This window comes from Poeciliopsis prolifica, unplaced genomic scaffold (assembly GCF_027474105.1).
Source record: "Poeciliopsis prolifica strain line A6 unplaced genomic scaffold, Auburn_PproV2 SCAFFOLD006, whole genome shotgun sequence".
NCBI lineage: Eukaryota > Metazoa > Chordata > Actinopteri > Cyprinodontiformes > Poeciliidae > Poeciliopsis > Poeciliopsis prolifica.
This window is the reverse complement of record NW_026562381.1, coordinates 18,738,051-18,764,714: the sequence shown is the minus strand read 5'-3', so window position 1 is coordinate 18,764,714 and position 26,664 is coordinate 18,738,051. Positions and strand designations below refer to the sequence as shown.

At 47.6% G+C, this 26,664-nt stretch overlaps 2 protein-coding genes and 1 pseudogene across 2 annotated transcripts in view; 1 reads left to right on the top strand and 2 right to left on the bottom strand.

The window, feature by feature from the left end:
- LOC129360294 (beta-1,4-galactosyltransferase 1-like) overlaps nucleotides 1-5,134 on the bottom strand; it is a 10,096-nt gene extending 4,962 nt beyond the window's left edge. The window contains 3 exon segments of the mRNA XM_055030408.1: nucleotides 467-654; nucleotides 3,022-3,257; nucleotides 4,415-5,134. Of these exon segments, the coding sequence (XP_054886383.1) occupies nucleotides 467-654; nucleotides 3,022-3,257; nucleotides 4,415-4,736 (746 nt within the window). The 5' untranslated portion in view covers nucleotides 4,737-5,134.
- Nucleotides 5,135-6,571: 1,437 nt separating this feature from the next.
- LOC129360292 (RE1-silencing transcription factor B-like) lies at nucleotides 6,572-14,118 on the top strand. Its single transcript, XM_055030406.1, is given in 8 exon segments — nucleotides 6,572-6,696; nucleotides 8,576-8,898; nucleotides 8,972-9,517; nucleotides 9,600-9,760; nucleotides 9,841-9,924; nucleotides 11,802-12,170; nucleotides 12,173-13,413; nucleotides 13,415-14,118. Coding segments are annotated over 7 exon segments (2,721 nt in total). The 5' UTR covers nucleotides 6,572-6,696; nucleotides 8,576-8,647; the 3' UTR covers nucleotides 13,484-14,118.
- Nucleotides 14,119-20,149: 6,031 nt separating this feature from the next.
- LOC129360627 (proteinase-activated receptor 4-like) lies at nucleotides 20,150-21,535 on the bottom strand (annotated as a pseudogene).
- Nucleotides 21,536-26,664: the final 5,129 nt, after the last annotated feature.

Here is a 26,664-nt window from a genome sequence, read left to right as displayed (position 1 = left end):
AGTGGTGGGCCCAGCTAACCAACAGTTGGGTACAGTAACCGCTAAATCGCTAAACAATATTAGCTACAATAACACTAAACATTTAAAAATTAGCTATGCTAACGCTAACCATTGAGTTGACTGTTTCTCCTTCCTGGTCTGAGATTTGCCAACAGTATAATCCTCTGATTCTGCTGCATTTAATCACTTTAAGTTTCAAGGAAAAGATGAGACATAAAGTTCATTCAACTCATGAAGATGGGAACATTTTAAGACAATAACTGGTTTAAAAAGCTCAAAAATGGCAGACATCTTTAAAAATGGCAGACATCCTTAAATGCAAGTGGCCGATGGGAAATATAAAAAAGCATGCTAAGGCTAATGCTTGAGTCCACTAACAGATCTGAACGGCTGTGAAGGTCCAGAACCGGAGAGGGTCGATGACCCAGATACAACCAGTAACCCCAGTGCTCCCAGCAGCTCTCACCTGAAGCCAAACTTGTCCATGGACACTGACAGGTGTCTGGGCTGGCTGAAGCACCTGTAGGTGTTGCGGTCGTCCATGGGGATCAGGTCCACATCGCTGAACACGAAGCAGTTGTAGTCGTACTCCTTCAGAGCCTCCATGTAGCCCACGTTCAACAGCTTGGCCCGGTTAAAGACCTCGTCTCCGTCCTGACACACACACACACACACACACACACACACACACACACACACACACACACACACACACACACACACACACACACACAGGTCAGGAGAGGTGCTACTGGTTCCACTGGGTTTAGCTAGATTTGCCAGTCAATCTCAAAGGTTCTGCAGAACCTTCAGACTGGGCCTTGTGTTTAAGGAAAACCTGGACCGGGCCGGCCGACCCGGATCAGAACCGGGTCAGATATGTGAGACCAGAGTGATATTTATCCCCAAAACGTGAAGGAAGCAATCTGCAGCCAGAACCGGTTTCCTCATCCAACTGGACCTCGTCTTTATGTTGGCAGGAAGCTAACCGAGCCTAGCCATCGGGTGCCATCATCCTGACCAAAAGCCTACTGGGAAACAGATCAGAACCGGGTCTTCATTCACTGCTCTGGTTTCCTAGTTGTCAAAGAATAGATTTGAAAGTCCTGCTGTTGGCCCATAAAGCTCTAAATGAGCCAGAAGTTCTATGCTGACCCATGTTGGGTCTTCCGCTGACCCAGTGTTGCCAGAATCAGAAGATGAAGCGGCGTTGAGTGTTTAATCTCCTGAGATCTTCAGCGAACTGCCTGAAGTCCAGAGATGTTCAGAACCTTCTGGTTTGTTTTGGGTCAAAAGTTCTGACCGAGAAAGACTTTAACTCTGTTTCCACATTTGTTTCCTTCAAGTGTTTGAGATCCAGAGGTGTCTGTTTTTTAAAATTAAAGTTAAATTAGTTTTTTGTGATGCATTCAGAAAAAAGTCCCACAGAGGCCCCGCCCCCAAACGGTTCCACTCCACCACACATGTGATGCTTGTAGTGATGTGTCAACATCTCTGCCTGAATGATTTATTTCTGTTTAACCAGTGTGCATGTGTGGGGGGCGTGTCCGTGGGGGGGGGGGCGTGTCCCTGTGGGGGCGTGTCCGTGTGGGGGGCGTGTCCGTGTGAGAGGCGTGTCCGTGTGGGGGCGTGTCTGTGGGGGCGTGTCCCTGTGGGGGCGTGTCCGTGTGGGGGCGTGTCCGTGTGAGAGGCGTGTCCGTGTGGGGGCGTGTCTGTGGAGGCGTGTCCCTGTGGGGGCGTGTCCGTGTGGGGGTGTGTCTGTGGGGGCGTGTCCGTGTGGGGGTTGTGTCCGTGTGGGGGTTGTGTCCCTGCGGGGGCGTGTCCGTGTGGGGGTGTGTCTGTGGGGGCGTGTCCCTGTGGGGGCGTGTCTGTGGGGGCGTGTCCGTGTGGGGGTTGTGTCCGTGTGGGGGTTGTGTCCCTGCGGGGGCGTGTCCATGTGGGGGGCGTGTCCCTGTGGGGGCGTGTCCGTGTGGGGGGCGTGTCCATGTGGGGGGGTGTCCGTGTGAGGGGCGTGTCCCTGTGGGGCGTGTCTTGTTTTCGTCCAGCTGGTTTGGACGAAAGAAGGGAAATTGGTTCTGGTTCTGCTGTTTTCATGTTCCCGGTGGCGGCCCAGGTTTTGACCCGGTTCTGCTTGTTGAACGACTGATGATTTCTGATCCCGTCACTTAACAGGGTTACTGTGGCAACCCTCAGCTGTGTCATGCAGCAACAAGTCTTCAGACTGAACTGAGCTAAAATGTTTAAAAAGCTACTTCCTGTGATGTCATATGAAAAAGAGTTAGTACAAAGCTCCCACTGTCTCACCTGGACAGGTAACCCATCAAACCTGAACCTGCTCAGGTCGTTGTTTACCTGTCAGGTGAGTTCAGGTGGCAGAAACAGGCAGCAGACAGAAACCAGAGAAGAAGAAAAAAGCTGAATTACCGTAGCGACCACTTAGCAACACCTGCTGCTGTTGGCCCAAGAAGAGGCGGGTCTCAGCAGCTCCACATTTACCACAGCCATTGGTCAGAAAGGCCTGACATGCAAAGAGAGGGGAGGGGCAGGTGAAGGGGGAGGAGCTAAAACAGGAGGGATGAAGGAGAGGAAGCAGCAGAAGAAGAACACAGTGAGTCAAAGCAGTGGCAGAGGGAACACCTGGTTACCATGGTTACTGTTTCATTTCTGCTTCAGTCTGAGTGAACACATGCATGCAGAGTCCTGAGCTCACCTGAGCTCCACTCAGCTCACCTGTGGACAAGCCCCGCCCACAGGCCAGTAGGAAAACATGCAGCTCAGAGCATTCAGCTCCCTGAACGCTCCAGGCAGGTGATGTTACTGTTACCTGGATACAGGCCCCGCCCCTCCCCTCCCCTGCTGTGTGCAGGCTCCTCTGAAAACACCTGGACCAGGTGAGGTCCCACACTGACCGATTTTATCAGGCTGATATATTTTCACCCTCTCTGCAGGTAATCCAGGTTTAATCCTGACCTAATCCAGTCAGAGGTTCTGTTTGGATCTCTGTGGTTCTGTTGGACCCACCTGGTTGATGACGTAGACTCCGTAGTCCAGCTGCTGCCTCTGCAGAACTGGGTGAAGGTAGTAGAGCCAGAACTTGAGGTGTTCATCTCGCTTGCGGAACGGGATGATGACAGCAACCTTCTGCAGCGCCACGCAGTCCTTGGGTCGGAACCGGCCGCCAGGAAGGATGTTGGGGTTGTCCCTCTTGATCTGCTCCAGACTCACTGGGATGTTGAACTCCACCCGGAGGGGGCCCACTGCGGGCGGAGACACAGCATCAACACACTGCAGCTGCTCGACCTCTGACCCCCTGCTGGGAGGTGACGCAGCTGGAAGCTGCAGCTGAGATTACAGCAGAACCCGGCAGATACGTTTAGGTTCTGGATTTAACTCAGAGCTGAAACTGAAGCTGTGACTTTTCAGACACATTTACATCCAGAAAAAACTCAAAGTTCCCACGCTGTCTGAGACTGTGAAGGGAACACTGATTCCACGCTGACATGGACCAATCAGAGCCGGCCTACTTGTTGTTCTCCATCTTCGGCTCGGTTCTACAGAACTGATGATGATTAATGACCAACATGTTCTCAGATGTTTCCGTCCCAAACGGACCAGCAGAACCGGCTCTGGTACCAAAGGTTTGCCGCCTGCCGCGGAGCAGAGTTCTTAATAATGTGCTGGAAGATTATTAACTGATTAAATGATCCAATGACTCATAGATAAACCAAACACTTTGGCCTCCATCTCCCATTTTGTTGCATTATATAAGCGTTAGCTTAGGCTAACCCTCTCTAGCCGACAGCTTTCTCCTGGTTTCCATGGCAACCCAGCCCATGTGACTGAAGCTTCAGCAGAACTTCAGGTCCAGGAAGCTATGACATCATCAGCCTCTTCAGGTTCTTTACCGGAACCTGGCAGATCTGGACCAATCAGCTGAGCCGCTGCGTTGTCTAGGAGACGGATGCCTCCAGCTCACCTGGGAGTTTCTCCTGGAGGTCACGTGACCTCTGCTGACTGCCAGTGACTTCCTGACACACAGAGCAGGTAGAACAGGTGAGTCCACTTCCACCTGGACTCCCACACAGAACCAGAACCTGCTTTGGGTTCAGAACCTGGAGCCGGCTCTCTGAGGCTCCTCAGATGATTATCGATCAGTTATTGATCATATGACATCATCCAAGTGGATGTTATTGATACACATGGATGGATCCACGACCCGCCCCGAACCAGAACCAGAGCTAGTTCTGATGGATCTCAGAACATTCGGTTCTGGTTCTTGGACTTGTTGGATCATTTCTCATCCTGACAGCAATATCAAACTTTTGGTACCAAACCATGTGGACCGGAACCATCTGATTCTATCCAGGCTGTTCTGGTCCAGATGGCTTCTAAACCCTGGCCGAACCGGACTCACCCAGCAGAGGAGATGTTTCTGGACATTTCTCCAGCGGTTTCCCCGGTTCCTCTGTCGTGTTCTGACCCGGTTCGGCCGGCTGCCGCTCCACCTCCTGCCCCCTCCGGGTCGCGGTCTCTTTCGGTTCGGCTCCGGATCCGCTGGCCGGGACCAAGCCGTGTCTGAGCCGGGTCAGATTGGAGTGGGACTGCTGGTTCTGGACGAAGGAGAACCGGATGTCCAGGGTTCGGACGTAGAAGAAAACGGTGACGGAGATGTGGAGGAAGCAGAGCAGAACCACCAGCTTGCAGGTTCGGTGGATCAGGCTGAAATCTGTGGCCATCTTGACGGCTCGGTTCCGGGTCCAGAAAGGGTTCTGCTTCGCCGCTATCTGCTCTCACATTCCATCTTCCTCCATCTGAGACACAACTCCAGGTTTTCCAGCAGAGTTCGGACAGAAACCCAGGAAGAACCCAGAACCAGAACCAGAACCAGAACTCGAGCAGAAAGTCGATGGAGCCCAGCTAGCTGCTAGCTTCCTGCTATTCTTGTCCAGAGGTCGGGAAAGCGGTTCGGAAACCGCCAGGAACGGTCCAAAGTTCCGTCCAAAACCTCAGGGACACCAACAATCTGAGCGACCCAGAAACGGTACCGTCCAAAACGCTGAGAGCGGACACATGAACTTTACAGATCTCTGTGTGACGAATACAAGGATCCGGATGACGAAATCATGCTTCACACTTCCGGTCTGCTTTTCAAAATAAAAATTGGACCTTAGGAAGTCAAACGTAAAACAGATCAACAGTCGCTGTAAAAACTTTAATCAAAAGTTATAAAAAGATCCAATAAAAGTCCAAGGTTGTCTTTCTGTATCCACCATAAATAAATCACAATAAATAATAAGGTAAAGTGGGCTAAATTAAAACCAAAGATGAAACTGGGTCAAAGTTTACATCTTCTGTTGTTCTAAATACAAAAGATGAACAAAAAAAAACACGCAATGTTTAGTCTGATCATCCTTTTCATTTGTGTCTTCAGTCAGAAGCGTTTCCAGTTTGGCTGCAATATAGGCCTCTGCAGGAGATCCTTTCAGCCATCAGCATTTAGAAAAAGCGTTGGGATTAATTTGAACTGAATAATCTTATTCTGAAAAGAATCAGAAGCCACTTCCGGTGAGAGTCTGCGCTAAGACAGCTCCGGAAGGGGCGTGGCCCTTTCTATGGATTCATACAACATGCATTCATAGAGTTATTAACTATCAGTGATTATCAGCAAGAAGAAATGATCAGGTCAGATAGTTCTGGCAGAAGTACGTCAGTGCTGCATGATGATGTCATGCAGGACTGGCATGACGTCAGCAGCTCACTTCCTGGAGATCACCTGCCGGAAGTACCTGCAATATAAAGTGCTTTACAATAGCTCACCACTAACATCCGCTGAAGACAGATTCAGGTAAACGAAGAAAGTACCACCTTCTGGTTCTGCCGGGTCCAGTTCAGAACCAGTTTCTCATGGTCTCGACTCTGGAGGACTCTGGTCCTCATCAGGATGGGAGGATCAGCAGTGATCCAGGAGCTATGAGGCTCTAGAGAGACTGTTCTCCCTTAGAAGGTCAAAGGCATTCCATACAGCTTCCAAGCACGGTGGTGGAGGGATGGTGATATGGGCTTGACGTGAACCAGGATCTCCTCTGATATTCAAAGTCTTCATCTTTCCATCAGCTGAAGCTCGGGCCAATCTAGGTCATCATGAGAACCATCATCTGAACCCAGCAACAAATCTACATTAGAATGGCCTAGTCAAAGTCCTGATGAGGTTTTCAGATGAATGAGCAGAACCCCCAGTGATGGTCTCAGACAGAAAGTGAAGGAGCTTCTACTGGCAATTTGATCAGGAGTTGGACTCAGTTTTTCCCTCACTGGTTCTGAAGTTTTTCATCCGCTTAATAAATAAAAAGAGATTGTAGTAAAATTGTTCCAGACCTGGTCTGAACCTGAACCAGAACCCATCCAAAACCTTTTCCAGGTCAGGTTTAATCATATTCACGGCTTTGAGCTCTTTAACCTGAATAGAACCAGAACCAGAACCTCTGCGTTGAGGTTCTTGCTCCATCTTGTTCTATGAAACTCGCACATTTTCACAGAAAACTACAAACCTGCGGAGCTGCGCGTTGACGTCAGGACCCTACGTCACTGTAGAGGAATGTGCGGAAACTTCTGCCTATTTTTCTAAAAGCGCTGTCCGTCGAAGGAAAACCTTCCCAGAACAGTAAAGTCTCCAGGAAAGTCTCTGGAAGTTCGGAGGTGAGGAGCAGGGAATGTGTCGGAGGGCTTGCGGGGCCGGGAGCGGTTCGGTTCCGTGGCTGTGCGGGTTTACAGCCGGAGAAAGTTAGAGCAGTTCGGGGAAAATGGAGGCGGTGAGGTGGAGCACAGAGGCGCTGTCCGGGGGCTGATCAGGACCATGGCTAACACTCCGTCCCGGGCCAGGTCCGGGCCAGGTCCGGGTCAGGCTCCGAGCCTCGGAACCACACTCGGACCGCAACTCCACAACACTTAGATCAAACCCGGGGAAGTTCGGTTCTGGGTCCCGAACTCAGGGAAAGTGTGTGACCAGAAGTTAGCGTGTGAATCGTAGCACCGCCTTAAATCAGAACCAGGTCCACAATGTGGCTCCGAAAGAAAAAGCTTTTTAGTTCCAGAAAAATCCGAGTTTTTCCGGATCATTGCGTGCAGAAACCTTTAAAGTTTGTGTTCTGATCCAGTCCGGTTGGCCTGGTGGGGATTTAAACCTGGTTCCGATCGCATTTGGTTAGAAAGGCGAAATCGAATAAAAATAAATAGCTTTTTGACAAATTGTTTTAAAATATGCAAATATAAAACCTCCGGAACCTTTCATTCCTGTCCGGGTCCCCAGTTTCCAGAACTTCAGAAACCTGAGGAGTTCAACCCAAGAGGAGCTGATGTCACCTGCTTATGTTCTTTATTTGTACAAAATGAAGGTTAAAGGTCATGGTAGGAACTCCGATCACCCTGTCCGGATCAGAACCGTTCCTGAATATCAATCAGAACTTATTCTGTGTGGTCCAAGTTCTCTAAAAACAGTGGAACAGCCCTTTACTACAGCTGGGAATCAGACACCGACTTCAGAACCGGATGAAAAGTTCTGTTCTGTTTGGGTTTTGATGTTTGTAAGATTAAAATAAATTATGGCAGATGTGATTTTGCAGGTCCGAACTTTAGCTCGTTGTACCAGAACTTTTTGCGGATTAAACAGAACTTTTCCCCCCTGAAGTTTTCTGAGGCGCTGACTGTGGTCCTCCAAAATGGCCGACGGCCTCAGATGACGTCACCGATGGACGTCACTGCGTTCACTTTTTAATAACTAGCAGCTTTGCGGTTTTTTCCGGTCTGAAACCAATAAATAATATTTTTTGTTTAGAGAAACTTCATAATCTATTTTATTCAATGTTTTTGATTGTTTGCAGGATTTATTTCAACTTTATTTATAATTTTAAACATCTTTTGGATGTTTAAAACATCTTCCAGTTGCCGTGTTAAGGCTGCAGTATGTAATTTTTATGTAAAAAAAATTATTTTTAGGTATAATTATGACCGTGTTGTTACAGTTTGTTATGAGACAGATCATCTGAGGTGGTGTGCCTGAAGATATGCACCAAAACCACCAATCAGAGCCAGAAGGACGGGCTTAGTGCTGCCAGTCAACCTCATGTACTTGCTGCTGCTGCCATCATAAGAGGGTAAGCTAACTAGGCTCAGTATTCGCAGAGAGCAAGGGAAGAGAGATGAGTGGGGCGCATACAGGCGTGATTGACAGCGCTAAGACCTGCCCCCTGGCTCTGACTGCTTGTGTCTCGGTCGTACTGGGAGAAGCTTTTTTTACAGACTGTCTCATATTATACTTTTTTTTATCCACAAATGCATAAAAAAATATTTTGTAGTAGTTATATACCGCAGCTGTAAAAGCTCTTTAGAAATTACAGCTTTATTGACCTTTGTGAGGAAAAACTTGCATATTAGTTGGAAATGATCTCAAAATGACAATTTTGAGATCATTTATCTCAGTAATTTGTGGGACAGTTTGTTGTGGAGCTGCGTTTGACCGTCACGTCATCATCAGCTCTCCTGGTTGTGACAGAAGCTCTGAATGTTTCTGTCTCACCAGCCTTGGCGCTGAAACCCGGTGAGCCTTCAGAACCGTAGAGTTCTGTCGCTCCACCATCACCGACTGGTCGTGATGGCGACTCAGACCATGTTCTCAGCTGGGACGTTTCCTGTGGGCGTCTCTCTGGCGGAGGACGGGCCGGGCCTCAGCGACCTGCCCCGGAACACGCCGCCCGCCCCTCAGCTGGTGATGCTGGCTAACGTGGCGGCGGTGACGGCGGCGGAGGGCGGCGACGGCGGCAGCACGGCTGACGAGAAGGAGATGATGGAGCTGAAAACGGTGGGATGCGGCTACTCTGACAGTGAAGACGAGGGCGTCATCAGGTCAGCAGTCGGTGAGGGTCACTTCCTGCTCCTAGCACATTACTTGTCTCTAACTCACCTGGTTTGTGTGCAGGTACAGCTACGACAACCACAACCACCGCGAGGTGTGCATCGTGGAGTACCCAGAGTCCCCGAACCCGGCCGCCCAGACCGTCGCCATTGGCGGCAGCAGAGAGGATGAGGAGAACCACCCCTCTAAGAAACAGCCCCCATCCACTAAGCCCCGCCTTTCCACCATTTCACCCCAACCTGGAGTCAAAGGGCTGACGGACAGTGCCCAGAAGAAGAAGCCGTTCTGCTGCAAGCCGTGCCACTTCCAGGGCCAGAACGAGCAGGAGTTCGTAGAGCACCTGAGCACACACAGCATCAACAAGATGATGGTGGTGCACCAGGTGGAGGGGCGGAGCAAGAGCAAAGCCAAGGAGGCGGAGTCACGGGAGGCTTCGGCAGGCAGGGAGGCGGAGCCTGGCGGGGAGGCGGAGCCTGGCGGGGAGGACGTGGCCACCGGCGTAGATGCCAAAGGGCTGATCAGGTGCGAGCGCTGCGGCTACAACACCAACCGCTACGACCACTACATCGCTCACCTGAAGCACCACAGCAAGGAGGGTGACGACCACAGGTAGGAAGACCAAACATGCTCTGAAGGTAACACCTGTGGCTGTTTGTCTGAGTCACCTGAGCGTGTACCTGTGTGCCTGCAGGGTGTTTAAGTGCACTCTGTGCGCCTACACCACGGTCAGTCAGTACCACTGGAGGAAGCACCTGAGGAATCACTTCCCCAGCAAATTGCACACCTGCAGCCAGTGTTCCTACTTCTCCGACCGCAAGAGCAACTACATCCAGCACATTCGGACCCACACAGGTACCGTCCAGTCCCTGGTCTGTTCTGATCTAGTCCCTGTCTCAGGTGGGTCATGTGAAGGCTGTGTCTCTGGTGAACAGGTGTGCGTCCATTCCAGTGTCTTTACTGCGACTACTCGAGCTCCCAGAAGACTCACCTGACCCGCCATATGAGGACTCACTCAGGTGAGTTTGGGACAGAAGGGGACAGGTGCTGATTGGCTCCTGAGTCAGTCCTGTTTGAGTGGAGTTGACCCTCAGCTGCTTCTTCTAACCCAGAGGTTCTTAACCTTTGACTTTCATTCTCTGAACCCTTCTTTAGAGATCAATAAAATAGGATTATTTGCCAAGTTCAGGACATAGATATTTGCTTTTTGGTGCACAAAATGAGCCGTGCATGAACATCACCTTGCTCAAAGAACAAAACCAACATAAAAAATATTTCGGCCCCCAGAAATCCTTTTTTGCTTTTTTACTGATTAAAAATATATTTGGAGTTTTTAAAGAATTGGACATTTTAATTTTTAAAACTTTGAAGCCAACTTGTTTTTGTTTTTTGTGGTTTTGAATCCACAAAATACTTTTTTACTTTCCCGTCTCCACGCAGCTTCAAGAAGTGTTTCCTCAGTGTTGCCGGTGGAGACTGGAGTTGCTCAACTTGGAGTTGCTCAACTTGGAGTTGCTCATCATGCAGATGGGGCTCTGACTCCCATCGCGTTCCCTGATACACATCCATCCATGTTGTACATATTCGTCCGACCACTTCCTGCTTTTGCTCGACATGTTTAAATAGCGTCTTTACGTCCAGCAGAGGCTCTGCTGAAGAACCACTGTTGTAATGTTTCACTTTTACCAAGTAGCTCTTCTGGTTGTTGTGTCGTTCAGTTGAAGACATTTAGCTCCACCTTCTCTCCAGGTAACAGGCCCAGAACTCCTCACTCCGTCCATAGTTTGTTTAATTATGGTGCAATTGTTCTATTTACCCAAAAGAAGTTTGTGATACGAACAAATTGTATATTTTTACTATATTTTTCACCTACTGAGGGCCCAATTTTTCCGCCTATGCAATGCATTCTGGCCAATAATTTGAGTAGGTTCTGCCAGACGCGGCTCTATAAACACAAGAGGTTCAGTTGTTGGAGGCGGGAGGGGGAGGGGGCGAACATTTGGAGGGAGACAAAACTGCCTCAAAGTTATACGCAAGACTTTTGCTGAAACCAGCTACATTTACTACATTAACTACTAGAGCTAACAGCTTTAGCATGAGTAAAGCCATCGGCAGAACCAAACACTGTTGGTAGGTGCTAACGTGTTGCCAGGATCTTAAGCAACATGGCAGTACCTGTGTGATATTGGATTCACTTCTGAAATAAATGTTTCTCAAGAAAAGTCTGTTGTTACAACCAAATGTTGGGTCCTCCTTAAAACAACAGGGATCCTGCCAGTACTGGCCCATGGGTTGACTGGTACCAGGACTTTATGATCAGCCAGTTTCAGACTTCTGGCAATAAGTTGCTGGTTAGAGCCCCCTGGTTTTAGATGTTGCACTGGATCTGAGAAGCTGAAACAGAAACCACTAGGAACACCAGTTGGACCAGTGCAGGGAACCAATCTGGAGCCGTTCAAGATGATGATGGTCTTTCTGCTACTAACTGTTGATTTGTTTGTTCTCACTGACGCTGCCCTGATGGATTAACACGGTAACTAATCTGATCTGTGTGTGTGTGTGTGTGTGTGTGTGTGTGTGTGTGTGTGTGTGTGTGTGTGTGTGTGTGTGTGTGTGTGTGTGTGTGTGTGTGTGTGTGTGTGCTCTGAACATAAACTCCTGCATGAATGAACCTGTTTCAGTTCTCAGTAGGTTAGAAATATCAAAGAGCAGGAAATGAGTGTGATGGATCTCTGCAGGATGTCCAGGGGAAGTTCTGCACCAGAGTCCAGTCTGGGCTGATCAGAACCTGGTTGCTAAACAGAGCCAGTGTGTTACGGATCTGTTAGACCCAGCCTGACCTGCTGCATGAACTCCTCTCCAGCTTTGGCTCTCTAACGTCTCCTCCCCTGTGCAGGTGAACGTCCCTTCAAGTGTGAAAGCTGCAGCTACCTGGCAGCCAATCAGCATGAGGTGACCCGTCACGCCCGGCAGGTCCACAATGGTCCCAAGCCTCTGTCCTGCCCCTACTGCGAGTACAAGACGGCCGACCGCAGTAACTTTAAGAAGCATGTGGAGCTGCACCTGAACCCGCGGCAGTTCCTCTGCCCGCTCTGCAAGTACGCCGCTTCCAAGAAGTGCAACCTGCAGTACCACATCAAGTCCCGGCACTCCGGCTGCAACGTGGACCTGGATGTGTCCAAAGTCAAGCTGCGAGTGAAGAAACCCGGTCCGGACGGTGCAGACGACAAGTCGGAGTTAAAGGCAGCCAAGCTGGATGACTCCCCGCCACAGAGGACGATGTGGACGAGGAAGACGACTCGAGCCCCATCAATCTGTCCATCAGGAGTAGCAGCAGACCCAGCATCACACCGCCACAGCTAAGCGAGATTCCCGATAAGGCTGCAAGGAAACGCAACTCCTTGACTGAGAAGGAGAGACCTGTGAAGGCAAAGGAAGCTGAAAAGAAAGTCTCGACCAGGCAAAAGAAGGTCAAGGAGAATCCTGTGGAGAACAGGGACGGTAAAGAAGTCCAGACTGCTGCTGGGAGTGCTGATGTCAAAGTGAAGAGACGAGTGAGGAAAATTCTCACTGCAAAACCAGTTTCCCAGGATCTACCAGAACCTACATCCCAGGAAAAACTACTGGTGGGACCTGCTTCCCAGAAAGACCAGTCTGATCCAAAGAGTTCTGACCAGCAGTTATGTAAAGACAAAGACTTGAATGTGAGCTCCCTTAAGGAGAGCAAGAAAAGCCTCAGCAAAAATCGAAAGTCTGAAACCTTAAAGACTCCAGAACAAGCTGAGACACAGAAACCCATCAGTCCTGAGAAGAGCCAGAAAGGACAGTGGGTCAAAGAAAAGCCCACTAAAAGGAAAGCAGGACAGATTCTGGATCTATCCCAAGAGCCCTCCAAGAAAAAGTGCCTGAAAGCTCCCATTGCCAAGAAGCTGCTGTCCAAAACATCTTCGAATAGTACCAACGAGCCAAGTCCGACTGAAAAGACCATCAAAGAGGCAACATCCAAGCAGAAAAAGACCAGGACCTCCACCAGGAAGACCTCAGCAGTCGGTCCAAAGCCAGATGGATCGATCTCTGAAAGCAGTCCATCCTTACAGGCTATGAAGGGTTCTGTTCAGCCAACTGGTTGTGGTGAAATGGCTTTCTCCACAGATGGGTTGACCCAACCAGAACCAGATGGTCCTCCCAGCAGACCATCAGAGAAGACGGAAGGTTCCCATCCCACCTTCATCAAGCCATCGGTGCCGCCTCGCCTCCTCCTTCCTGGCCAGCGTGGCAGACCGGCTGACGCCGAGGACGACGAGGGGATCCACAGCAGCCACGAGGGAGGAAGTGACATCAGCGACAGTGCCTCAGAAGGCAGTGACGACTCTGGCCTCAACGGTACAGGTGCTGCTCCGGGAAAGCTGGCCAATGATCCGGAGACGCCCACCGAGGAGATTCCCACACCCACCGAACTCAAGAGCCACACGTGCATCTTCTGTGACCGCACGTTCCCCCTGGAGACCGCAGTACCGGCGCCACCTGAACCGCCACCTGGTCAATGTGTACTACATGGACCCTGCTGCGCCCAGATGAGCAGGTCTTCATGGTAACAGACTGGCCAGAGGACCAGGAAGTGGTTCTGTTGAGGCCTTGGCTCTGGTCCAAAAGAACTTAAAGTCAACTACATGTTTATATCTTTGAGTGTGAAACGGTTATACTCCAGAACCTCCGGTCCCAAGTTCTGACTGTTGGTTCCGCTGATCTGAACTGATCGCCGTCAGTTCTTGTGGTCTGAACTTTGGACTCTGGTCAGGACCAACCAGCTGCCGCAGACAATCAGCTGCTTCTGACAGGTTCTGGTTCCTGTCCAAAGACAGTCTGACGTTCCACTAGCGGTTCACAATGATGATGATGATGATGATGAAGCTTCCAGCTGTGTAAATATCTCAGTGCAATAGACCATTGAGTCCAGAGGCCAAAGTGACTCTTAGTTTTATCATGAAGTGAAATGAACTGAATCAGATCCTTCATAGAAATGAAGGATCTGATTCATTCCTATGACAGACCGGCCCGGTTCCACATGGACCGGCCCGGTTCCCCATGGACCGACCCGGTTCCCCATGGACCGGCCCGGTTCCCCATGGACCGGCCCGGTATTAGCAGGACACAAATCATGTTTTTTACCTGTAATCTGTCGTCTCATCGTTTCCAATAAACATTTCATGCGACCCGTCTCAGTGAGCTGCACATAAACCATGAAGTGTTTGGGCTCAGCCGTCCAGCTGCCGGCGGGTCAGCAGGTTCCGTGGACCTGAGGGAAGCAGACGGTGTGATGTCCCAGTTTTAAAGCTCCAGTCTGCCTTTAGAACCGGTCCAAAGCCTGGATAACATCCATGTTAGCCTGAGTTTATCCAGATCAGGGGTGCTCAATACGTCGATCGCGATCTACCGGTCGATCTGCATCAGGTTTTGAGTGGATCTCTGCAGGACGCTGAGAGCAGCACTTCCTCTTCTGACAGACTTTTCAAAATATTCACTAAGATCCAAAACGTTTGTAGCTTCATTAAATAATAATAAAGCCTGAAACCTGATATCGTAACGGACTGAACATTTTTAACGTAATCTTTGCTCGGCTTGCGGGGCGCAGGCGGTTGCCACAGCAACGGGTGTGCTTAACAATAAAGAGAGAAAAAGAGTAAAAAGGTGCGAGTGGTTCTGAGTTGATCACCTGTTCAGGTTATTCTACTTTGTTTTCCTTCGCTGTGGTTCATCACAGCCGCTGGAGTTTCTGAACATTCAATAAACGACAGACTTGGACTGATGACCTCGTTCGTTTGCAGTAAACGTCACAACCAACATCAAATAGGACAAATATATTTGATTAAGTTTTAACAAACAAATGGCTTCTACCACAATAATTGTGTCAAATTACATTAATTATATCCCAAATTCAGCAGATTTGCCTTTCCCTCTGCAGAGCTCTTTGCTTCCTCCCATCAGTCTGCAGTTTCTCATATTGACGTCATCAAACCAAATTTCAGATCCACCAGAACTGACTGACAGCTGCTGGCCTCAGGTTTACAACCAGCTTCTGACTGAGAAACCAGTAACCTACTGAAACCAGTAACCTACTGAAACCAGTAACCTGCTGAAACCAGTAACCTACTGAAACCAGTAACCTGCTGAAACCAGTAACCTACTGAAACCAGTAACCTACTGAAACCAGTAACCTACTGAAACCAGTAACCTGCTGAAACCAGTAACCTATTGAAACCAGTAACCTGCTGAAACCAGTAACCTATTGAAACCAGTAACCTGCTGAAACCAGTAACCTACTGAAACCAGTAACCTACTGAAACCAGTAACCTGCTGAAACCAGTAGCCTACTGAAACCAGTAACCTGCTGAAACCAGTAACCTGCTCCCAGAGTCAGAATCTCACTGAGGAAGAAACTGCATTATCATTTCTATCACTTTATCATTTCTGATAAAACTGATGGATATTTGCATAGAAAATGAGTCAATAGGGTTTCATTTATAATTTCTATGTCTTCATGTCATGAGGTAGATCTCAGCCGGCTGGTGAGAGAAAAAGTAGATCTTGGTCTCAAAAAGTTTGAACTCCCCCTATCTAGATGATGAGGCGGGACTGGTTCAAACCAGTTCAAACCAGTTAAGTTTTAAACTGGTGGCTGCAGAGGAACTGAGCTGTCAGCAGGAGGCGCTGTTGGCTCGGATGAAGTCCAGGTTCGGACACCGTCCGACCTCAGTGGAGGTTCGGTTCTGGTGTGGTACCGCTCCAAACCTACAGCCTGACGCGACGTTGGGAACCGGATCTGCGTTTGACGTCAGGAGAAGTTTCCAACATGGCGACATGTAGAGCAGCTTCCTGCTGCTGATGCAGGAGCGGCCATTTTGAAAGGCAGTCAGCTGACAGCTGGAACCGGTCGCAGTTTCTCCCACACAGACCGACCCGGGGGTCCAGTGGAGCTTTTCTCTCTGGGAAACAAAAGCTGTGGTTGAACTGGGAATTTCCCAGTTAAATGTGGTTCTGCTTTACTGCAGATGTTCTGTTCTGGACCGTCCTTAATTCAGATTCTGGGCAGAACCTGTTCTTTGGTTCTGAGAGATGTGCAGAAACGAACTGATTGATCCGTTTCACTGCAGATGATTATATGGAGTAAAAACTTTGAAATGCAGATGAAATGCATGTTTCTGAAGAAGCTTTACGTTTGGATCAGATCTCCAGAATCTCAACAAATTATAGTTCATATATGTTTGAACCATTGCGGTTTTTAAAATACAGCTAGATACTTAAATATTCCTTTAGTGTACAATATTACAAAGCCGTTATCAACTATGTAATAATGTTTTTGAACTTTTCAATGTTTTTGTCATTATTTCTACTGTATTTATAAAGGTAATGTTAGACATGAACAGGAGACGTTTTAAAATAAACGAGTGAAAAGAAATGGATTACGCAGTAAACAGTGGAGATGCATAATAATGTATAAATCTGAAAATCAGTTGTAAAACTTCTATATGATGAAACAGATTATTTTTAGTTCACTTTCTGAAATGTTGCCCTGATGGAGACGGTTGTTCAAGAACAAAACTTACTTTTAGACTTTATTTTTGTTGGTCAAACTGCTGAACTGAGTCCCATTTATTCTGTTTTTTACTTTACGAGAGGCAGAATCAGCTCAACTTCCTGTCAACTGATAACAATGCACTTTTGACCAATAATCAAATGTATTTCGATCAATAAAATCTATCAAAATCTGGCAGAAGCTACCAGAATATTTATCTGGCAAAAGATGAAGTTTGGTGTTCATCCTGGAATGATGCTGATTAAAGACGGGAGCCATTTTGTTCAAGAGAATCATCACCTTGCGATCATAAGACAGAAACACACATCTAATATATTCTAGTTATATATTACAGGGACGGCAAAGTTACCTTGGAAAGTAATTTGATTATTCAATGAAAAGGTAGAAAATGTGCATCTTTGTTTTCCCTCCATCGTTTGTGTCTCAACTCTCCAAGCAAGAAGAAGAAAGCAACAATATGTTTACTAACAATTATAAATATTAACACACAGTAACTTCATAACTGTAATCTGATTACTGGACTGTAAACGGTAACGTGTTAGATTACATGTTATAAGCTGTTCCTGCTGGTTCTGTTCAGAGAACAGGTTCCTGGTTCCTACTGGTTCTGTTTAGAGAACAGGTTCCTGGTTCCTGCTGGTTCTGTTTAGAGAACAGGTTCCTGGTTCCTGCTGGTTCTGTTTAGAGAACAGGTTCCTGGTTCCTGCTGGTTCTGTTAAGAGAACAGGTTCCTGGTTCCTGCTGGTTCTGTTCAGAGAACAGGTTCCTGGTTCCAACTGGTTCTGTTTAGAGAACAGGTTCCTGGTTCCTGCTGGTTCTGTTAAGAGAACAGGTTCCTGGTTCCTGCTGGTTCTGTTCAGAGAACAGGTTCCTGGTTCCTGCTGGTTCTGTTAAGAGAACAGGTTCCTGGTTCCTACTGGTTCTGTTTAGAGAACAGGTTCCTGGTTCCTACTGGTTCTGTTAAGAGAACAGGTTCCTGGTTCCTGCTGGTTCTGTTCAGAGAACAGGTTCCTGGTTCCTGCTGGTTCTGTTCAGAGAACAGGTTCCTGGTTCCTGCTGGTTCTGTTAGAGAACAGGTTCCTGGTTCCTGCTGGTTCTGTTAAGAGAACAGGTTCCTGGTTCCTACTGGTTCTGTTCAGAGAACAGGTTCCTGGTTCCTGCTGGTTCTGTTCAGAGAACAGGTTCCTGGTTCCTGCTGGTTCTGTTCAGAGAACAGGTTCCTGGTTCCTGCTGGTTCTGTTCAGAGAACAGGTTCCTGGTTCCAACTGGTTCTGTTTAGAGAACAGGTTCCTGGTTCCTGCTGGTTCTGTTTAGAGAACAGGTTCCTGGTTCCTGCTGGTTCTGTTCAGAGAACAGGTTCCTGGTTCTGCTGGTTCTGTTCAGAGAACAGGTTCCTGGTTCTGCTGGTTCTGTTCAGAGAACAGGTTCCTGGTTCCTGCTGGTTCTGTTAAGAGAACAGGTTCCTGGTTCCTACTGGTTCTGTTCAGAGAACAGGTTCCTGGTTCCTGCTGGTTCTGTTCAGAGAACAGGTTCCTGGTTCCTGCTGGTTCTGTTCAGAGAACAGGTTCCTGGTTCCTGCTGGTTCTGTTTAGAGAACAGGTTCCTGGTTCCTGCTGGTTCTGTTCAGAGAACAGGTTCCTGGTTCCTACTGGTTCTGTTCAGAGAACAGGTTCCTGGTTCCTGCTGGTTCTGTTCAGAGAACAGGTTCCTGGTTCCTGCTGGTTCTGTTTAGAGAACAGGTTCCTGGTTCCTGCTGGTTCTGTTCAGAGAACAGGTTCCTGGTTCCTGCTGGTTCTGTTAAGAGAACAGGTTCCTGGTTCCTACTGGTTCTGTTCAGAGAACAGGTTCCTGGTTCCTACTGGTTCTGTTCAGAGAACAGGTTCCTGGTTCCTGCTGGTTCTGTTAAGAGAACAGGTTCCTGGTTCCTGCTGGTTCTGTTCAGAGAACAGGTTCCTGGTTCCTGCTGGTTCTGTTCAGAGAACAGGTTCCTGGTTCCTGCTGGTTCTGTTCAGAGAACAGGTTCCTGGTTCCTGCTGGTTCTGTTTAGAGAACAGGTTCCTAGTTCCTGCTGGTTCTGTTCAGAGAACAGGTTCCTGGTTCCTGCTGGTTCTGTTCAGAGAACAGGTTCCTGTTCCTGCTGGTTCTGTTTAGAGAACAGGTTCCTGGTTCCTGCTGGTTCTGTTCAGAGAACAGGTTCCTGGTTCCTGCTGGTTCTGTTAAGAGAACAGGTTCCTGTTCCTACTGGTTCTGTTCAGAGAACAGGTTCCTGGTTCCTGCTGGTTCTGTTCAGAGAAACAGGTTCCTGGTTCCTGCTGGTTCTGTTCAGAGAACAGGTTCCTGGTTCCTGCTGGTTCTGTTTAGAGAACAGGTTCCTGGTTCCTGCTGGTTCTGTTCAGAGAACAGGTTCCTGGTTCCTGCTGGTTCTGTTCAGAGAACAGGTTCCTGGTTCCTACTGGTTCTGTTCAGAGAACAGGTTCCTGGTTCCTGCTGGTTTCTGTTCAGAGAACAGGTTCCTGGTTCCTGCTGGTTCTGTTCAGAGAACAGGTTCCTGGTTCCTGCTGGTTCTGTTTAGAGAACAGGTTCCTGGTTCCTGCTGGTTCTGTTCAGAGAACAGGTTCCTGGTTCCTGCTGGTTCTGTTCAGAGAACAGGTTCCTGGTTCCTACTGGTTCTGTTCAGAGAACAGGTTCCTGGTTCCTACTGGTTCTGTTCAGAGAAGGTTCCTGGTTCCTGCTGGTTCTGTTCAGAGAACAGGTTCCTGGTTCCTACTGGTTCTGTTCAGAGAACAGGTTCCTGGTTCCTACTGGTTCTGTTCAGAGAACAGGTTCCTGGTTCCTGCTGGTTCTGTTAAGAGAACAGGTTCCTGGTTCCTACTGGTTCTGTTTAGAGAACAGGTTCCTGGTTCCTGCTGGTTCTGTTTCCTCTCAGAACCGGTCCGGTTCTGAGAGGAAACTGTTCTGTTGTATTCTGCTGTTATTTCAGTTTAAGAGCGAGACACGCGACCCGCAGCGTCCAGTCCTGAACCCGACTCAACCACAGCAGCGTCCCATGATGCACCGGGCCACACGCAGCGGATCAGGCAGGACCTTTCATTTCCAGTAACATAAACACATGTCCACCATGTCACATCTTATATTTGCAGATCTTTTACAATAACTTACTGATGTGTAGAAAATGAAGGACAGAAAAATATTCACCTCAGATAAACATGAAGACAATGAATATATACAATAATTACAGAGAAAGGACGACAGAAATACAATAATACTGTGAAAGTACAGCGTAATGTACTATTATGTGATAAAAGTAAATAATAATACAAAATAAACTCAAGGTTACAATATGAATCTAGTTCCATCTTCATGTTGTTTTTCCATAATATGAACATTTTTATTGAGTCACTGGGAGCTTCTGGTCAAAGCCAAGCATGTAGCTTCCACTGCTACGTACAAAATGTTTTCACACAGAGAACATTTCTTCTCCAGTTTTGTTTATAGTAAAGACGGTTCAATAATAAAAATATAATAACTATTTCATTTACTTGACAGGAGAATGTGGAGGCCCAGCGCGTCCAGCTGCTGCTGACATTAACCAGCATCAGCTGACGGCGTTGTCATCATGTTGACTCTGGCTGCTGGGTCAGGCGTCCCCTCTACACTTGCCATGGCCGCAGAGTGACCTTTGACCTCTGTCCCGCTGGCAAGGAGGACGGTTTGTCCTCCATGTCATGGAGGCGCACAGAGCGTTCCTGGTCCTTTCTCTGAAATCTGGAGAGACAAAGTAGAGGATGTAGGGTGGAAGAGCAGCTGTTGAAGGTGCTGTTGGCCAGGCTCATCATGTAGTAGACGTACAGCTTCTCACCGTCCGGCCAGCTGTCGCTGTAGGTCAGGATCAGGAGGACTTTACAGGGCAGCAGGGACACCATGAACACCACCATCATCAGACCGTCACCCAGATGGCGTGAGCGTACTTCCTGCCTTCAGCCAGTAGGGTGCGCAGTATGGCGCTGTGGCAGAACATCATGATGATGAAGGGCAGCAGGAAACAGGTGGTGAACAGTGTGGCAAAGTACGGCAGGAAGTAGTTTCTCCTGTACGCTCTCGGGCAGCGCGTCATGGCAGGTGGTGATGTGGGTTTGTCCAGAGGGTAAGTCTGCCGGGACAGCAGCAAAGGCACATGGCGGCTGGCATCACCACCCACACAAGTTGATGAGCAGGGTAGTCGACGGCCGACGTTTGGTCCAGAACACGAGAATCCATAGAGCCAACAGGTTGGTGGGCAGACCGAGCAGAAGGTCGACAGGTAGATGATAGGCAGCACCAGGTTGGTGGTAGAAGCCTGAATCTGCTCCACCTGCTTCTCCTTTAGGGTGGTCAGTTACACCTGGTCGTCACCCCGGAAGGCTCGTAGACCTGCAGAGACCAGAAGAGACACCAGTTGAAACTGACAGGTTTTTGCTCTCAGCTTTAACTGGGTTTTTATCGACAATGTTCTGTCTCAGCAGATGCTGCTCTGTCATAATTTGCTATTCTGTCAAAATTTGCTGCTGTCATAATTTGCTGCTCTGTCAAAATTTGCTGCTGTCATAATTTGCTGCTCTGTCATAATTTGCTGCTCTGTCATAATTTGCTATTCTGTCAAAATTTGCTGCTGTCATAATTTGCTGCTCTGTCATAATTTGCTGCTGTCATAATTTGCTAGTAAAATTGTTGAAGCGTTTGAAAGTCGGGTGTCAGATACTGTAAACATTTCTTGTTTACAGAAATCATAATCAAACCTCACAGTTTCTGGCTGAAGCCTCAAAGCGTGGCAGCTTCCTGCTATCAGCTTTTCACACTCAGAAATGAGTTCAGATGTTTCACTTCAGCTTCCTTCACTGCAAAAATAATTGTGGAGACGGTTTGCAGTGTCCAGCAGTGCAGAGGACAGCAGCAGACTTACGGTAGGACATGCCACTTCCGGTGTCCGGAGGCAGAGAGACGCTGCAGAGGGACGGCAGGACGGACACCAACAGCAGAGTCCCAATGAGACGCTTCATGGTTCTGCTGCAGACGCCTCCTGGCCTGAGAGCTACCGGACCAGAACCGTCCCGGAAACCACCAGAACTCGACAGGGAAGCAGCTGATTCTGTGTGAAAACTCGCAGCAGTCTGGTCCGATCCAGCCAACCCGCCCGGGACCAGGACCGCCTACTCTGATGATGATGTGACTGTGTATGTCTCGTGGAGGACCACTCTGAGTCCAGCTGCTCCCTCTGATCCACACGTTCTGCAACAGCTCTGAAGGACTCGTGTCAGAACGGTTAGCAGCCCACTCAGGCAGACCGGACCTGGTTCTGGTGGCTTTATTTCTACCTGGTTCTGCTCTGACGGTCCTAGTAAAGACAGCAGCCAGTAACATGTGAGGGCTGGCCCAGTTTCCCTTATTCACTCAACAGAAAGTCACTTCGCTCTAGCCCCGCCCCCTGGCCCAGGCTGTCCAATCACAGCTCAGAACATGAAGCAAGTTTCAGCTGGCCAGCTTGGGTTTCACAGATCAGAGAGGAGAAGGCACTGGAGAAACCAGAGGAATAGGTCTGTCCATCAACAATAAATCAATAAATCGGAGATAAATTAAGTTATTGACCTCGTTTTAATTTATCAGCTTTATGTTTCTCTTTCTATCGATGACACGGGATGGAAAAAACCTCAACTCTGGTGACCTCCATTGACCCTCCTCATTTCCTCATTCTAATCTGTCAGCCGATTTTCAAAACCCGAGAGAAACTAGCAGACAAAAACCTGCAGGTGTTTCAAACCGTCCGACACCAACATCCAGTTTTCCTCCCAGCAGCTGCTGAGATCCGCCTCATGACATCGAAACCGCAAATGAAACCCTATTGACTCGTTTCTATGCAAATATCCATCAGTTCTATCAGAAATTATAACCTGATAGAAAACCTGATGCAGTTTCTTCCTCAGTGAGATTCTGGCACTGGGAGCAGGTTACTGGTTCCAGTAGGTTACTGGTTTCAACAGGTTACTGGTTTCAACAGGTTACTGGTTTCAACAGGTTACTGGTTTCAACAGGTTACTGGTTTCAACAGGTTACTGGTTCCAGCAGGTTACTGGTTCCAGCAGCTTACTGGTTTCAACAGGTTACTGGTTTCAGTAGGTTACTGGTTTCACCAGGTTACTGGTTCCAGCAGGTTACTGGTTTCAGTAGGTTACTGGTTTCAACAGGTTACTGGTTTCAGTAGGTTACTGGTTTCAACAGGTTACTGGTTTCAACAGGTTACTGGTTTCAGTAGGTTACTGGTTTCAACAGGTTACTGGTTTCAACAGGTTACTGGGTCCAGCAGGTTACTGGTTCCAGCAGCTTACTGGTTTCAACAGGTTACTGGTTTCAGTAGGTTACTGGTTTCACCAGGTTACTGGTTTCAGTAGGTTACTGGTTTCAGCAGGTTACTGGTTCCAGCAGGTTACTGGTTTCAGTAGGTTACTGGTTTCAGCAGGTTACTGGTTTCAACAGGTTACTGGTATCAGCAGGTTACTGGTTTCAGCAGGTTACTGGTTTCAGCAGGTTACTGGTTTCAGCAGGTTACTGGTTTCAGTAGGTTACTGGTTTCAGCAGGTTACTGGTTCCAGCAGGTTACTGGTTTCAGCAGGTTACTGGTTTCAGTAGGTTACTGGTTTCAGTAGGTTACTGGTTTCAGCAGGTTACTGGTTTAAACAGGTTACTGGTTTCAGCAGGTTACTGGTTTCAGCAGGTTACTGGTTTCAACAGGTTACTGGTTTCAACAGGTTACTGGTTTCAGCAGGTTACTGGTTTCAACAGGTTACTGGTTTCAGCAGGTTACTGGTTTCAACAGGTTACTGGTTTCAGCAGGTTACTGGTTTCAACAGGTTACTGGTTTCAGTAAGTTACTGGTTTCAGCAGGTTACTGGTTTCAGTAGGTTACTGGTTTCAGCAGGTTACTGGTTTCAGTAGGTTACTGGTTTCAACAGGTTACTGGTTCCAGCAGGTTACTGGTTTCAGTAGCTTACTGGTTTCAGCAGGTTACTGGTTTCAGCAGGTTACTGGTTTCAACAGGTTACTGGTTTCAGCAGGTTACTGGTTTCAGTAGCTTACTGGTTTCAGCAGGTTACTGGTTTCAGCAGGTTACTGGTTTCAGCAGGTTACTGGTTTCAGTAGCTTACTGGTTTCAGCAGGTTACTGGTTTCAGTAGGTTACTGGTTTCAGTAGGTTACTGGTTTCAGCAGGTTACTGGTTTCAGTAGGTTACTGGTTTCAGTAGCTTACTGGTTTCAGCAGGTTACTGGTTTCAGTAGGTTACTGGTTTCAGTAGGTTACTGGTTTCAACAGGTTACTGGTTTCAGTAGGTTACTGGTTTAAGCAGTTTCAGGGTTTCAGCAGGTTACTGGTTTCAATAGGTTACTGGTTTCAGCAGGTTACTGGTTCCAGCAGGTTACTGGTTTCAGTAGGTTACTGGTTTCAGCAGGTTACTGGTTCAGTAGGTTACTGGTTTCAGTAGGTTACTGGTTTCAGCAGGTTACTGGTTTCAGTAGGTTACTGGTTTCAATAGGTTACTGGTTTCAGCAGGTTACTGGTTTCAGTAGGTTACTGGTTTCAGTAGGTTACTGGTTTCAGCAGGTTACTGGTTTCAGTAGGTTACTGGTTTCAATAGGTTACTGGTTTCAGCAGGTTACTGGTTTCAGTAGGTTACTGGTTTCAGCAGGTTACTGGTTCCAGCAGGTTACTGGTTTCAGTAGGTTACTGGTTTCAGCAGGTTACTGGTTTCAGCAGGTTACTGGTTTCAGTAGGTTACTGGTTTCAGCAGGTTACTGGTTTCAGTAGGTTACTGGTTTCAGTAGGTTACTGGTTTCTCAATCAAAAGCTGGTTGCAAACCTGAGGTCAGCAGCTGTCAGTCAGTTCTGGTGGATCTGAACTTTGACCTCAATATGAGAAACTGCAGACTGATAGGAGGAACCAAAGAGCTCTGTTAAAGTAAAGGAAAATCTTCTGAATCTGGGATATAATTCATTTTATTTCACATAATCATCGTGGCAGAAACCATTTGTTAAAACTTAATCAATATATTTGTCCTATTTGATGTTTGTTGTGGTGTTTATGGAAAATGAATAAGGTCATTTAAGTTTGTAGTTTATTGATCATTCAGAACCCTCTGTGATGAACCACAGCAAAGATCAAAAAAGGTCAACAAAGGTCAACCAGAAAATTCCTGAAGGAATTTAACCGGGGCCTGCCAAAGTGCGCACTTTTGGCGGTCTGGCGGTCCACGCTGGGCCCCTGTGTGGACCCAGCGTTCTGGTGCTAAAAATTAGCATCAATGCTAAGCTTAGCTACAGTTAGGGCCAGAAATATTTGGACAGTAACACAATATTTGTGAGTTGGGCTCTGCATGCCACCGCATTGGATTTGAAATGAAACCTCTACAACAGAATTCAAGTGCAGATTGTAACGTTTAATTTAAAGGGTTGAACAAAAATATGTGATAGAAAATGTAGGAATTGTACACATTTGTTTACAAACACTCCTCATTTTAGGAGCTCAAAAGTAATTGGACATAAACATAACCCGAACAAAAAAGTTTTTTGTCAGTATTTTGTTGCGAATCCTTTGGAGGCAATCACTGCCTTAAGTCTGGAACCCATGGACATCACCAAACGCTGGGTTTCCTCCTTCTTAATGCTTTGCCAGGCCTTTACAGCCGCAGCCTTCAGGTCTTGCTTGTTAGTGGGTCTTTCCGTCTGAAGTCTGGATTTGAGCAAGTGAAATGCATGCTCAATTGGGTTAAGATCTGGTGATTGACTTGGCCATTGCAGAATATTCCACCTTTTGCTCTCATGAACTCCTGGGTAGCTTTGGCTGTATGCTTGGGGTCATTATCCATCTGTACTGTGAAGCGCCGTCCGATCAACTTTGCAGCATTTGGCTGAATCTGGGCTGACAGTATATCCCGGTACACTTCAGAATTCATCCGGCTACTCTTGTCTGTGTTATGTCATCAATAAACACAAGTGACCCAGTGCCATTGAAAGCCATGCATGCCCATGCCATCACGTTGCCTCCACCATGTTTTACAGAGGATGTGGTGTGCCTTGGATCATGTGCCGTTCCCTTTCTTCTCCAAACTTTTTTCTTCCCATCATTCTGGTACAGGTTGATCTTTGTCTCATCTGTCCATAGAATACTTTTCCAGAACTGGGCTGGCTTCTTGAGGTGATTTTGGGCAAATTAACTCTGGCCTGTCTATTTTTGGAATTGATGAATGGTTTGCATCTACATGTGAACCCTTTGTATTTGCTTTCATGGAGTCTTCTCTTTACTGTTGACTTAGAGACAGATACACCTACTTCCCTGAGAGTGTTCTGGACCTCAGTTGATGTTGTGAACTGGTTCTTCTTCACCAAAGAAAGTATGCGGCGATCATCCACCACTGTTGTCTTCCGTGGACGTCCAGGCCTTTTTGAGTTCCCAAGCTCACCAGTCAATTCCTTTTTCCTCAGAATGTACCAGACTGTTGATTTTGCTACTCCAAGCATGTCTGCTATCTCTCTGATGGATTTTTTCTTTTCTTTCAGCCTCAGGATGTTCTGCTTCACCTCAATTGAGAGGTCCTTTGACCGCATGTTGTCTGGTCACAGCAACAGCTTCCAAATGCAAAACCACACCTGGAAACACCCCAGACCTTTTAACTACTTACTTGATTACAGGTTAACGAGGGAAAGGCCTTTTGAGTTACTTGCAGCCTTTAGAGTCCATTGTCCAATTACTTTTGGTCCCTTGAAAAAGAGGAGGCTCTGCATTACAGAGCTATGATTCCTAAACCCTTTCTCCGATTTGGATGTGGAAACTCTCATATTGCAGCTGGGAGTGTGCACTTTCAGCCCATATTATATATAAATTGTATTTCTGATATTTTTGTCAACAGCTAAAATAACAAAACCTGTTAGGGCCAAATATTTCTGGCCCTAACTGTAAATTGTAGTCAATGGCCTGTAGAGAGTCACAAGCAGTGGCGGAGCTAGACTTTTTTTCAAGGGGTGGCCAAAGGGTGAGCAAGGCTTCATCAGAGGGTCCATATACAAATGATGAACGAAAGGAAACAAATATTTTCTCACACACACTCAAATTTAAATGGTTTATTTAACTAAGATTTGCCATG